Here is a 15,483-nt window from a genome sequence, read left to right as displayed (position 1 = left end):
GGTCCAGACTGCCCAATTTACTTGTATTAGTTTTATTCAACACAGATTCAACAACTTCTCTATACATTCCAAAAGTCATCTCCTCCCTACCCTAGCTATAAAGGAATCAGTAACCTAACCATTTTCATGTAGTCTGCCCTGTTTCATTGCAGATCTAATCTCATAGACCCTTGTTGCCATCAGGCTTTCCTTTCACTTAGCAACCAACGAGACTTTGTCCTTATCCAAAGCTTTCTTGAGTTCTGTTACTGTTTAATTGAGCAATGTGGCCATATTTACTAAGGACTTGTATAAGTTCTAAAGATTCACCCTAAATGCAGGGGAATTTCAATAAACAAATATTGTTCCAACACAAGCTCTAATCACAATTGTATTTGTCCTCAGTAGCAATAACTTTTTTTTATGGACCACTTTTGTCATTGGTCTTTAATTTTTCGTTAGATATTAATAAAATTATTGTATCAGTTTATATACTCCAACACTTCTACTTTGAAGACCTAGGGAAGTAGCTGATAGCTGTTTTATATTTATTTGTATACCACTTTTTATGTTTTAAAAAACTTATTTAGCAATGTATTTATTCTTAGATGTGTTCAATTAAATATTTATTGGGATTTATTAACCACCTTTATGAAAAGAGATTCACCTAAGACACTGTACACTAGGTACAGTTTAATATAAAACTTATAATAACAGCATAATATAACCAAGAATAAACATAAATACAATAAATGAGGTAAACTTGAAAACAGTAAATTGAAACCTAATAATGGAACTACTGTGATAGTATCAAAAATGTACACGTTTAACAGCACTGGAATTCAAATACCAGAGATATAATACACTGTTAGCCTAATACTAATGATACACCTAATAAGCATGCATTAGAACATTCAACTAACAGATATGATGTTAAAGGATTCTCTATAATACAGCTTACCATATAGCTGAGGGACCAAGAGCAGATACATGATGGGAACAAGATGCGTGGTGCAGAATCAGTTGGGATAATTTGATGGTTAGTTAAAGTCAAGGCAAGTTTGTTTTATAGTTAAGCAAGAGCTAAGGAACTGATCTAAGTTACAGTGTGTATAGCAAGCCAGTCCAGGTGCAGAATGAATGCATAGTTAATGCTGGTGCACTAATGGATTTTAGCAAATAGGGGTAAAAGTGTATTGTAATTTTAAAGATTATATTATTTCTTAAGTGAATGTCTACTTATGTTAGGCAGTGGGATAAGTTGGTGCTTCTCAGTCCAGTCCTTGAGGCACACCTAGGCCCATCAGGTTGTCTGAATATTCACAATGAGTATGCGTGAGATAGGTCTACATATGCTGCCTCCTTGGTACGTAAATCTATCATGCATATTCATTATGGATATCCTGAAAACCTGATGGGACTAGATTTTGCCTCAAAGACTGGGTTGAGAAGCAGTGGGATAAGTGACTTGTACCTATGCCAGAAACAGGGGAAAGATTACATCACCTTCGACCAGGAGTTCTCAACCCAGGCCCTGGGACACACCTAGCCAGTCAAGTTTTCAGGACAGCCACAACAAATATGAATGAGATAAATCTGCATGCACTGCCTGTATTTACATTTTTATATTATGCATATTTATTGTGGTATCCTGAAATCCTGACTGGCTAGGTGTGTCCCAAGGATTGGGTTGCACCCCTGCCTTAGACCAAAACTTCTCAACTGGTTCTTCCTGTGCCAGCCCATAGGACTGGATTCCACCCAATCAATAATTAAGATAAATGACAAACTGGATCCAAGAAACAGAGAAAATTACAGCAGATAAAGACTATGGCCTATTCAGTCTGTTCATCCCTACCAACTACCAATTTCTACTATCTCATCCTCACCATTTGAGATCTTCAGAGCACAAATACCATACAGTTTTCTATAAACCATCTGCAAACGTGTGAACACTATTGCTTCTCACTCTTTTCTTAGCTTCAGCTCCACTAAAGCTGATGTACTGCACTGCTGGACAGAGTTAGCGGAAGTGTGAAGTGAATAAAGGCACAGTATTTGTATTGTGATGGGATGTTCCAGTTTGCAGTTCATCAAGGCAGGCTGAAAATTAACTGAACTAAAAGTTGGGAACTAGTAGTTTCCTAAACTGTGACCTGCTTCTTCCGCTCTGGCGTGGCCAGTCTCTGAACATGCAGGCTGCCATGCGACAGAGGAAGAAGCAGGTCACAGTTTAGGAAACTACTAATTCCCAACTTTTAGTCCAGCTCATTTTTTTGGCAGGCTGCCAGCATCTTATTATTTTTGCTGTAGTGTGTGGAAGGCAGAGTGCCAGTCTTCAGAAAGAACCCAAATTTGAGATTGGTTGGTTTGAGTTCCAGCATTTTATATAAAAAGAAGATTGCCATCTAAAACCAGCTAATTCTGGTGTGAAGCCAAGAGGTGAAACAAGTGGCCTTATCAGGAATATTACTGATGAATCAACTGTGTGAAGCACATTGGGGGACACATAAGTTTTGGGGAAAATCTTTTACACTGGAACTAGTGTTGTAAAACGTTAAGCTAAATGTGCTACATGTATTTGTAGAGTGTTTTTTTTTTCTTCCACTATATCATTTTTCACAGTGTTTTGATGGATATTAATTTTCTATATGATTTTTGGAATGTTTAGCAAGCACAGACACACAACAGTGGAACAGTCCAAAAGAAACCCTCTCACAAATGATGTCCAAAAAAGTACCTTATTTGAATCTTCACAAAGACCCTTACTCATAAAGACCTGACACAACTAGTGTTTTGGCCAAAAATGGCCTGCCTCAGCAGTCTACATGTTCAGTTGTATATTAATTAGCTTCCAAAGAAACCACGCCACATCTGATTCAACACGTAATGTCTTTGAAAATGTGAAAGAATGCGCCATTCGTAAAACAGCATGAAAGAAACCTGTGCCATTTGTGAGAGGTTTTCTTTTGTTCTCCTCCACTATTGTGTGCTTGCTGTTCTGTAACTGAGGAGGTTGGTTCTTCTGTGCTTCTTTTTTGAATGTTTAAACAAGAATCCAGGACCAGACTGTGTTTGTTCTACAGCCAGCAATGGGCCATTATTTGGGCCATTAAGCAATGAAGTCCTTGGACTTTGTGTAACAATTTTAGAAAGCACTTCAGGTAGTGTTATTCAGCTTTGGGTTTATTTTGACGGAAGTGTTGGATGCAGGATTTCAATTATTCCAATACTGACTGGCTAAATAATCATGTCGGGGAATACTAGGGAGGTAAAGTTTCTAGATGAAATAAATGACTACTTCATGGAGCACCTGGTTCACAGACTGAAAAGGGAGAAATTAAATCTTACCAGCTAATATTCTTTCCTTTAGTCTCAACAGCTAGCAATCATAATGTGATCAAATCTGATTTAAAAATCAAGTATGCTAGCATTTAACTTTCAAAAGGGAGACTAATGAAATGAGGAAAAGGGTTAGCCGGGCCAGTTCAGCCTATAGACCAGGTGAGGCGCTGGCGCAGGCTGCTTGTGATAAAGGATGCCAAAATCCCAATCCAGCATCTCTCCTCCTGTCTTCCCTCCCCTCCCCCTGCAGGACAGGAGGGAGAGAGTCAGGGTGCCAAGATCCCAACTCCAACATCACTGGGGGGGGGGGGAAGGATCAATGCATGCAAAAGTCCACTGCCCCTTCAGCCTGTCCTGATGGTTAGAAAAAAAAAAAAAAAACCTAAAGAAGCAGATGCAAAGTTCAAGTTTACATCAAACATGGATATTGTTAAAAAATATATTCACACAACAACTTGCTTATAATTCACTAGACACATAGTGGATGAATCAAAGTATACTCTCACCATGAACAAGACCAACCTCAGTGCTAAACACCCAACCTGGCAGAATCTTCCCCATGGTAGGCTATACCAAATCTAAGCTATCTTTTAAGGTTCATATAAAGAGGGTTATTCAGAAAGCTTATTATAGACTGAGAATGTTTGAAGACGCTATTCTCTGATGTTAATTTTTGGACTGTTTTGCGGGTTTTGGTACTGTGTTGTATTACTGTAACTCTCTCTGTACCTTGGCCTCTCAAAGTCCATGATTCATTTCTTGCAGACTGTGCAAAATTCTGGCGCAAGGTTCTTAGCTGGTTTGACAAACTTTATCCATATCACTGGCTTTGAGGAATTTGCATTGGCTTCCAGTGTACTGGTGGATCAGGTTCAAGGCTCTGACAATGATTTTTAAAGCCTTGAGGGTTGACACTCATCCCTCCTTGGTTTCTTTTTCTTTTTAGCTTTTAACAGCCCTCTTGAAATTTGCTTTCTGTTGATAAGTGCTTATTAGATGTTCTTTCATTTAGGTGCATCCAGCCTTGAAGCTAATCAATCTGCAATGCTTCCAGTGGAACTGCAAGTGGGGTCATCAATTGTGCAGTTCAGGAAGTAACTGAAACCACTCTTTATTCAGGTGATTGGAGTTGCAATGTAAGGGGCTGCTTACTATTAGTTGGTGTGTTTATTTTTTTATATATGCTGTCTTGGTGCTGATGATTATGTACATTCTTGTGTTGTACACTGCCTTGGGTGACTGGATAGAGTGGTTTATAAATATTCTAAATAAATAATCCAGTAGTTGGTCTATATTTTAAATAAAATAATCAGTAGTTGGTCTACATGCTCAAATCCAGTGGACAAAAAGGCCTGATGGTGACCTGGATTGGCCACTGTTGGAAACTGGGTTAGACTGATCATTGGTATAACCCAGTATGGCTATTGTTATGTCCTTGGAATTACAGACCTGGTGTATTTCATACATTTAAAAATAATTTGGAACACTTAACCCCATGTTCATCTCAGGATGCGTGGGGCAGGGTTGGGACCTACTATTTTCCCAAATGGCAGCACTGAGACAGGAGCAAGTGGCCATTTATCCTGCCTCTTGAGGGGGGGGGGGGGGGGCTGCCCCTAAACAGCAGGGGATTTTTTAAACAATTGTGGCGCAAGAGACTACCTTGGCTTTTTAGTTTTATGTTTGGGGCGGGAAGGATTACATCAGTCCAGGTAGAGATGAAGGCTGGTAGACTACCAGGACGTTTGGGTTTATGTCAGGGGTGGGATAGGAGCTGGTTCAAAAGTCCACTGTAGCTCCTTCTGATTCTCACCAAAGTCACTTAATCCCCTCAGGTACGAGCTTAGTGTGAGCACTCTAGAGCCAGGGAAACACCTACTGTACCTGCATGTAAATAATTTTGAGCTGTAAAACTGCTTCCACCATAAAACAGCCTTTCTAAAACTACCCCTTCCAAGCCAAGGTTCTAGTGAGTTTTCAGCACCAAAACCTGTGTAATAACAAACGTAAAACTATCAGCGCAGCAGCATAACCACCTCCAACTCAGCAGGCACTACAGTGGATGCATTGCTCTCGCGCGGGGCGGGCCTCTTGGTGTGGGTGGGTCAGAGCAGAGGCAGCCCAGCCGACCACTAACAGACGGAGCAAGGAGTCACATGACTCAAAGTGTCTCCTATTGGATGGAGCCCCATGAATGGCATTGGACAACGAGAGAAGAGAAGCTATTGGATCCCCAGAATAAGGCTTGAAATGAAAAGCAGATGATTGGCAACTGGCTTGCGGTTGGTCTGCGCATGCGCGCGCAGGTACTTACCATGGCGGAATCTGGGAAACGGAAACGGGTTTCAGATGCTGAGGATGGGGATAGTGTGCAGCAGAACCAAAAGCCAAAGCTTCTTGTTAACAGGGATTTATTGGGAGTGAAAACCGAGCTTACCCCTGCCTTCTCTTTGTCCGCGTTCCGGGTAGAGAAAGTGCTGAAGGAATCGGCGCGGGAGAAAATTCTCTTTCTGCACGGCAAGGTACCACTGAGGGCAAGGTTAAACCTCCTCGACTGAGGGACGGTGCCACTGATTGAGAGGAGCAGGACAGGATGCTCAGGACCCTTTCAGATGTGTTAATTCAGTGGCTCCCAAGGCAGATTTTTGCTTTGATTATAATAATGCTTAGCCCGTTGCTGGCAGAAAGAAGAGCTAGGGGATAGAAGGGGGTGCAGGAAGAGATGGGGAGCCATTGCTTCCTTGGTGTCTCTGCCTTCTGGTAGTGTTGGAAGGCAGGGGTCATCCTGGCCAGCAGCAAAAAAGGATTGCTGTAATCTAGGACCACCGAGACCCCAATCCACATCAGAAGTAGGCCTAGGGTAGGTGACTTGAGGGTAAGATTTGGGGGTGGTATGTTTTTTTGGAGGGGGGTTCAGGGTTTGTCATTGGGGGATTGGGATTTCAATGGGAGTGCAAGAGAGGGATCGGAACCAACAGGGGAAGTTGGGTAGGCTCAGACTTTGGAAAGGTGCTGGAACACTGGAGAGTTTGGGAGGGGGCTAATAACATTTATGTGGGTTAGGACAGGACCTTGGACCTGACAGGGGCCAACCAGAAGGGGGCATGGGGTTTGATGGTCCCAGGGTGCACCACCTCACTGAGGATGATAATGGCGACTTAGCTTACCTCTTCCTAAAACCTGCTGCATAACAATCACTACTCCTCAGTCCCCCGACAGACTATTAGAACTACAACTACTTCCTCACACCCGATAGTGTTATTGCGTTGGTTAGATAGCATTGAATGTAACCAACAAGATTGTCTCCACGCAACATCCCACTTGTAATATTGTACCAACCGAATATAATCAACAAGACTGTATTCACCCAATGTCCTACCTATAATATTGTATCAACTTCTGTCCCACAGATGATGTAATCTGCACTGAACCGTAAACAGGAGATATTAGCAGTATATAAGACCTGAATTGAATACTATACAGGCTTTGCACTTTGTGTTCTGCATTGCAGATAACACAGAGTAACTGCAAATAGTTCCTAACCCTTCCAACAAGGATCCCCTGTGCAATTTGGCATGCCTAACTACAGACATCCACCCTTCTGGGAATGAATGTTCCTTCCCCTTCTGTAATAGGGGATGAATGTCCGTGTTTTAAGCCCACTTAGGTCATGCTCCAAACATGCCCAGACCATGCCTCTTTGTCATATGGACATACAGCAGTTTGACATCCATATCCTGTTTTTTTTTTTTTTTTAATCGGCATTTGGACGTCCATGCAATATGAACATCTAAATGCTGATTTTCAGATATCCAAAACACAAATAGGACTTCTAAAATAAGACCCATAGTCTTTCCACTATGGCCTTGTGCTCCCTGACTGCCCTTTTTATGCCCTTGATCATCTAATGTTCCAACTCCCTCACAGTCTTCGTCCCTCAAATGTACCTCTCTAGCAAGCTTCTATCCAATTTTTTTTTAATCTTATTGATGCTTTGCATCTAGTTTGCCAGTGTTTCTTGTTTTCTGTTTTGTTCTTTTTGATCAACTTTTCATTTTTTGTAAGTTTTGTTTTGTTGTTGTAGTAGAAGCTTTTTTGACGCTTCATGCTGGCAGACATACGGCTGCCCTTTCTGTCTTTTTTAATACGTGGAATACATTTTAGTTACATAGTAACATAGTAGATGACGGCAGAAAAAGACCTACACGGTCCATCCAGTCTGCCCAACAAGATAACTCATATGTGCTACTTTTTGTGTATACCCTACTTTGATTTGTACCTGTGCTCTTCAGGGCACAGACCATATAAGTCTGCCCAGCACTATCCCCGCCTCCCAACCACCAGCCCCGCCTTAGTTATTTTTTTTTTTTCTTCTAGTGCAGTGGAGGAGTGGCCTAGTGGTTAGAGCACCAGTCTTGATATCCAGACGTGGCCAGTTAAAATCCCACTGCTGCTCCTTGTGATCTTGGGCAAGTCACTTAACCCTCCATTGCCTCGGGTACAAAATTAGAGTGTGAGCCCTTCCAGTATACTGAATGTAATTCATCTTGAGCTACTACTGAAAAAGGTGTGAGCAAAATCCAAGTAATATAAATAATAATCATTTTCCTCATTTTATCATAATCTTCCTTTTGAAAATTAAATACTAGGGCAGTGGATTTCCTTAATGTTCTACTTCCAGTTATGAAGTTGATGACCCTAAGAGCATTTATGAGAATAGGATCCCACTATCCAGAGAGGAGTATCAGGGGTTAAAGATAAGAATAGGGAAATAGAGTGAATTAAGCAGTTTTGTAAGTTTCAGTACGTGACAGGTGTGTCCTGTGAAGATGTAAACCAAACACAGATCAAAGTTTAATTTTATATTTTTAGTTTTGGCTTATCCTTGAACTGTTAGAACATTGTATAAAATAATCAAAATCAAGCATATATGTAATCAGTATCTGTATCCTATTATTGCTTTACTGCTTAAAAATAGATGAACATTGAACTGTCGTGATGATTTATATAACACATGCCAGAGACTCCTCAATAAAAAAAGTAAGAGTGATAAGGTGGGTTGAGTCACTAAGGTGCAATTTCACTGCTATTAAGTGAATTCCATTGACTGGTCTGAAAAGCTTTTTGCCATTTAACTAACAGTTGTCTGTGTGTGTAAATTTTTCCTCTTGGACAGGAGACAAGGACTGAGGGGCAACACAAACAGTCAGATTTGATCACAAAATGATTAGTATTGCCAAATCATAGACTGGGCTTAGAAAGACTGGATGTGGGGAACTAACTGGTGAGGCTTACTAGTGCCATTGCAGGTACTGTGTCAGAAGCCTCAGGGCAGTTGATGGCATCAGTGGAAGGCCCCTTTTCCACCCCATATCTGTGCGTGTGCCCGAAGGGGTGTGACTAAAGGAGCAGGTCCTGACCCTTTGGAGCCCTTTCAGAGCAACTGAGGAGCACGGAATGTGGGACTCCACTCTGCTCAAATGGGTAAGAGTAAAGGAGCCACCAACTCAACAGCTCTCCTCCCTTCCCTGCTCCCCCATTGGACACTCTCCCACCTGACCCTGATCCAGCCTATTTCTAAAGGCAGGAGCAATGTTCGGTCTTTCACTTGGTGGTGCTTGACTCTTAGTAACATGTTCCAGTGGACTGCTAGGTGTCGGTCTGCCAAATAGTAGGTAGTTCTGTGGAGCTTTGTTCAAAATAAGATTGAAGAAATAGAAAAATGAAGACAGATAAAAACCATATGGTCTATCTAGTCTGCCCATCCATAACTTCTGCATTCCCTTACTCTCCCTAGGCTTTCTCGAATTCCAGTATATAAACAAGTGGAATAATGTACCAGCCTTAAATGTCACACACATTGTTTCATAGTGGTATATGCCAGTGTGTGTAAGAATTAAAAAAAAAAGTTTATTTAGAAATGCTTCTGTCTCTTTCAGGTTAAATCTTGTTCTGTATCTTATCTGTCAAATATCTTTGTTAATGGGTTTGTCCTGTTCTAGGTGAGTGGAGACTCAGGTGATAAAAAAGATGCAGTGATGATCCTGGAAAAAACTCCCTTGCAGGTGGACCAAATCTCAAACCTCTTGAGCGAGAAGTCAGAGCTGAAGCTTCAGATCTGCAATGATATTTATAGCACATACACCCTGTACCCACCTCCAGAGCTGAGTGGTAAGTAGGTATTCTGGGGTTCGGCAGTCTATGATTGACCAATCAGATGCAGGGCAATAATGTTACCATTAAGAAAAATATTCTTATCTTGTGTTCAAGCTTCATGTCTGTTGTTCTTCAAGTTATTGGCAGTTCTTCCCATGTTGCACCAAGGGTTTGTGTAATTGGTATACTAGCAAGGATCTCCTGAAAGCATGATTTAAAACAGTTGGATAGGAGTCCATGTTGGGATTGACTGGCACATTAGGAAATCTGACCCTTAAAAATTCAACTTGACACTGCTTTTACTGTGGCATAGATGCATATCTCGCTGTGTCCTCAGGATGTAAGTAGATTTTGAAGTGATGTACAAATACATTGGTACACTTTGTTCAGTATTCGATATAGTGCTATATGATCTCATTAAAAGTACTTGCTTTGTAATCTGGGGCATGGTGGGTGTGCAGGAAATTTTGTCTCCCTTCAGCAAAGCATGCAACAATCTCACAAATAAGCTCAAAACACCAAGAGAAAATACCTTTCCTTCAGTAGTATATTTCACCACTATAGGAACAATTTTCAAAGGGCTTCTTCATGGGTAAACAGATTTTGGTTTTTTAAAAACTTTTATTTTTGCAAATTTCAATAACAAATTGCAAGTATCCACTTGTTACAGCAATACAGAAGGTAATGTAAGAAACAAACATTCAAAAAAAGAAAAGGAAAAAAAAATCCATAAGGTAACAATTTCCCTTTTTCTTTAGACTACAAATACCAGGTATTGGGGAGAGGGAATTAAAGAGATTGTAGGAGATCTCAAAAAGAAAGAGAAGCAAGAAAAGCCATAACACTAACCCACAAGTTCTTCTAAAACTAATCAGGACTTAAACATTCTTCTTGAGCTCTTTGAAGGATTTTAACTGTTCAGGCAAGAAGAAAACACATTTAATCCCCCCCCCCCCCCCTCCCAAACTGTACTAAACGTTTGCAAGGATAGGCCAGCAAGAATGTTGCCTCAATACTCAACATCTCTTTTCTTAAGGCAAGAAAAGCATTTTGTCGATCTTGTGTACTCCAGTGACATCAGGATGGATCTAAACCTTTTGTCCATAGAAGAGAACTTTTGAGTTATACAGTTTTATTTTCATAACATTGTTCAGATCTTGCTCAAAGACAAAGGAAGCCACTAAAATAGATCACTGAGTAGCCTCAGATAAGGATTTCTCCAATATTGCTGATATATTTATCTGTTTATATGAACTTTGCATAGCTGGAACCGCTCCTTGCAGTTTAAGTGGAGCATTAATATAGTAGAAACCAGTTGGGGAGCCATCCTCACTATCCCCTTCCTCTTCATATGGGGCATGGATGAAAAGCTCCAGCACAAGTCAAAACGAGAATAGGCAAAATTGAGGAACAGCAAACTAGAGGACTACTGTGAATAGATATGTGTTTTCCATCTTAGCCACACACCCCAGCACCGATTAAACTGGTATTTGCTTGTGGAAAAGGTTTCCTAGGTAAATTTCCCCATGGAGAGCAGTTATGAATGTTGTACACAACGCAAGTACTTTTCCCATACCTGCTTTTTGGAGGTTTACCCTGCTAATTTTGCACCTGCAAAGTAGTGGGATAAGTGTAATACCGGCCAGCCATTTGACTTTTAAAAGAAACACTATAGGAAGTTTTTGGTTGACAAGCAACATTGAGTCAGACACACAAGTAGGTTATGTCGTCGCACTTTGCCAGGGAAGAACAGCTCTGAACATACACGGCCCTTCCTGCATGCACCAGTCTCCTCTGTTCCATTATTTCTAACCTGCCAAATGGATGCGGAAACAAAGTTTTCCTGATACTTTTTGAGAGGTTTACTCTGTCTTCCAATGTTGTTCTGTGGTGTCTTTTTCTTTTACTAAAAAAATAATTTCAAAATGTTTTAATGTCTTTTCATTTTATGTAATTTGTTCTCATGTTGCAAAGGTCAGGGTTTTCACCCAGCATACTGTATAGTCGAAAAATCCAGAAATTGGCATGCGTTCCTGGTATCTAATCTACTTGTGCTCTGACCATAATCAAGTGGAATGCATATAGAGATATATAAAGCCTATACGAAGAAAGAACTAAAGGGCCCTTTTACGAAGCCGCAAGTGAGCACCAACACATGCTTACCATGGGGTTTACTCAGACATCCTGTGGGAATTTTTTCATGTACGTGTGTTATCCACGTGCTAAAAAAATAGATATTTTAGCGCTGTGGACGGAGAGTAGGCGTGTTCTGCACTAATCAATTAGTGCAGCTGCATTGCTGCTTGCTAACCGATTAGTACGAGAGCCCTTATCGCCTACAAAATAGATGACAGTAGGGGGCCCCACGTGCTAATGGAATAATTAGGGTGTGGCCATCAATTTAAAAAATAGAAAAATTGGCCGTTTTACTCACAAGGTAAGATGGTCTTGGCTCGTAGAAAATGAGCAGTGCAAGCACGTGCTAAGGCCACTTTTTTTACCGCAGTTTGGTAAAACGGCCCCCTGAGAAAAAGCCAGTTTTTATGAGGCCAGTATATCATTGTGCTGGGTTGCTTTTCAAACTCGTGCAGAGATTTTGCTATGAGAGGGTTAAGGGGAGGGTGGAATATCAGAAAAGGGGCTATCTGACAGGTTGGTGACCTGTAAGCTGTGCGAGGGAGTGCTTAGGCTGGAGTCCATCCCCAGAAGGTCAGGTGCTGTTGGAGTTACCTGCAAGTAGGACCCCCCCCTGACATCACTGGGGGGCCTCTACCGGATCATCTGAAGCGCACCAGTTTCTGGAGAAGGTTGGTGGTTGGTGAGCTGTTGAAGGGAGCACTTTGGCTGGAGTCTGTCTAAATTGTACCAGCAGCTGTAGGTGTGTGACCTAAGGGGCTTGCCCCTTTGGAGGCCAGAGGGGCCAGATACCTTATTCCTGTGTTTCTCTGTTACTGTGAGTACTTTGGTTTTTATTATTATGGGGAAGAAATACAAGGTAAAGTAGCCAGTTCTCACTCCCAGAAAATAAGACTGGTTGGTCCAATGGACAGACATATATCATTGCAAGTAAGGATGCAGGTTTTGGATGCCAAGACCTCCACTCCATTATCATCTTCTAGTGCATCTCTTAGTCCTGGTGGTCCCTCAACTCCTCGTCTGCCAGAGTCCTCCTTTTTTGAACAACCAGGGGATGGGCTTTCCCAAAAGGTGGTTTATCTCCTGGTATTGCTGAAACAGGGCTCAATTTGGCTGGTTCTCCTCTTGTAACAGACACTGTTTCTATTCTGACTCCTGTTCTATGCACAGTTTTAATTTCCGGGCTATCTGAGCAGGTTCCAGTTGATATTACCTTATCTGATTTATGGAAGTGCTGCAGAACTCTGTTACTCAGTTTTGTCTTTTTCAGAACAGGCAACTAAAAAATTTCATCAGCTAGATTCTGGGATTTTGGACTGTACTCAACCCCTGTGGAATATGGAACCTATAAGGTGGCAACACTTCAGGCAATGTTTTCTGCTGATATCAAGGACAGACTTTTGCTCCGTAATAAATGTGAATCTTTGGAGAATATGTATAAAGCTAGGAATCTTAGGATTCTTAATTTTTCTGTTGATCATTTGTTGTCCCCTGAAATTTTGCTTCAAAAATACCTAAAGGAGGATTTGGTTTTTCTGCAGCTGATTCTCTACAGTTATCAAATATATATTATAAACCTCAAAGGAAAATTATTCCGAAACCATAGGGAGAAGCATTGGATGTTTTAGACTCCCAGGTTGACTTTGATTTAACAAACTTTCTAGAAACTTCTCGGGATGAGTTTACACACTGAGCAAACTCTCTTGGTGACTTTTTTGTCAGAATTCGATAAGGTTATGGCGTACGTGCTTATTTTAAGAAGAAAGATGTTTTGTGGCCAAAAAGTACAAATCTTTCCTGATGTGGCTAGAACCACACAAGCTAGACGGAAAAAGTTTCTTGACCTGAAACCTCGTCGTCTTGTTTTGGGGGCTTTTTTTTTTTTAAGTTTCTCTGCAAACGTTTGTCGTTTCAGGGTAGTAATTATGTATTTCGAGACCCTGGCCATTTAGAAAATTTCTTGATGGAGAAAGAATCAGCTGTAAGGACCTGTAGTTGGTGAGTTATAATTAGTAAGTCAGTATTAGTTTAGTTCTAGTTACTGGTACTTAATTTCTTAGATCTTATTGTTAATGTTTTGCCAATACAATAATTTGGGCTGGAATTTATTTGAGTTTTCTTATTGATATAGTCTTGGTATTGTAGTATTTGAAATGTCTTGTTCCTTAGAAGGGGCTATCCAGTTTATGGCCAGTCCATGGATGGCCACACTGAACAAAGGCTCAGGGTAACTAAGCGGGGAACAGTGCAGCATGAACCAAGCAATAAGCTAAGTGTATTGCATTATAAATTAAGTATGTTCTAGAAATTAACGCGCTTTTTTCATAAAAATTCTTGATTTCAAAAAAATAATAAAATGTATTAGATAATTGCAGTCCATTAAGAATTTTTGAGGCCGCCCATAAGGGGTTTTTGCCTATGATGAAGAGAAGACTAGTTGGTCTGTTCTAGCTCCGAGAGATGGATATTTGATCTGGGAGCTCTTTGAGGCTTTTCCCCCATTACTATTGTAGTTTTGTATTGAGTGGAAGCTTTTGTATTTAGAATTTGGTCACACTGAACAATAGACAAGTAGTTTTGCATTTTGCTGCTGGTGAAGAAGTCTATTTCGGGAGTTCCTCAGGACTGGGAAATCTTCTGTAGCATTTGATGGCCCAAAGAACGTTTGTGGGGTTGAAGAATTCTGCTCAGCCTGACAGCTATCTGGTTCTCAATGCCTGGGATTGTTAGTGGCTTGAATTTGTGTTTGATTGGAAATCAGAGATCCTAATTTCTTGTTGCTTCCTGGCATGGGAATCTCTTTGCTGACAGAGAAAGTGACACCCTATCTGAATTAAATTCTGAGAGTTATTGAAGATGTACAAGCACTCAGAGCTTCCGATGATTGATGTGGTGCAGGTTTTTTTTCCAGCTTACAGCCAAGTTCCTTAAGTAAGCTGAGAACCAAAGTGGGATCCCCAACCAGTGTTGGGAGCATCCATTGAACAGAGTGATATTCTAGTGGTGCAATCAGGATAGTCCTGGTCAGGTTGAATTCAGACATTCACCACTGTATCATAGTCCGAAGTGAAACTAGCAGACAAAGTTATGAAGAGAGAGGCTGCATACATTGAGATCCTGGTGCAGCTTTCTGATTATCAGGTGGGCATAAAGCACAACATGAATTGCAGTCGTAGAGCATTGCATATTCTGGATATGAAGCATTAGTTTTAGTAATTCTTCGTGTAATAGAAAACCTTTTGTCTCAACTGTCAGCATGAGGCATATTTTCAAAGTAATTAGACTTACAAAGTTGCATAGATGGGCACTTTCGATATGACGTCTAAGTCAGACTTTGGACGTTTTGCACTAATCAATACTTCAAGCTCTTCCTCCGCAAATTTTGGAGCACGCTTACGCTTGCCATTGACATTAGGGCCCTCAATTGTCTCCTCATCCTCCTCACGCCACGACACATTATCCTGCATTGCTTCATGAACACAAAAAAAATGTAGACCTGAACAGACAAATAGCAGAAAACTCTAATTGTACCACATTCATAAGCTGTTTGGAAGGCCATGAGGCATATTTTCAAAGCACTTTGGGAGGCTAAGTTCCATAGGTTTCTATGGAACTTTGGGAGGCTAAGTGCTTTGAAAATGAGCCTCCATACCTACCTATGCACACTCTGTATATGAACGAATGAACAGTGGAACTACGCAGAACACACCTTGAAAAGAAAAAAATGTAGACGTAAAACAACAAATAGCAGCAAATCGCAATCAATGCATTTCATAAATTCATGCGTGTCTCTTACCTATAACGATTTTTGGGAAAACAAAAAGGATGAAACCACATGTGGCACACACCTTACAAAAGGGAAAAATA

General features: G+C 40.8%; 1 protein-coding gene across 1 annotated transcript in view; it reads left to right on the top strand.

Annotated features, from left to right (window-relative positions):
* The first annotated feature begins 5,603 nt into the window (after positions 1–5,603).
* Positions 5,604–15,483, top strand: part of DCPS (decapping enzyme, scavenger) — a 40,727-nt gene continuing 30,847 nt past the window's right edge. Inside the window, exons 1-2 of the mRNA XM_030221535.1 lie at positions 5,604–5,846; positions 9,327–9,495. Of these exons, the coding sequence (XP_030077395.1) occupies positions 5,619–5,846; positions 9,327–9,495 (397 nt within the window). The 5' untranslated portion in view covers positions 5,604–5,618. The remainder of the gene's footprint in view (positions 5,847–9,326; positions 9,496–15,483) is intronic.

Source organism: Microcaecilia unicolor, chromosome 12 (assembly GCF_901765095.1).
Source record: "Microcaecilia unicolor chromosome 12, aMicUni1.1, whole genome shotgun sequence".
NCBI classification, from domain to species: Eukaryota; Metazoa; Chordata; class Amphibia; order Gymnophiona; family Siphonopidae; genus Microcaecilia; species Microcaecilia unicolor.
The sequence above is the reverse complement of the archived record's forward strand: the minus strand, read 5'-3'. Positions and strand labels throughout refer to the sequence as shown.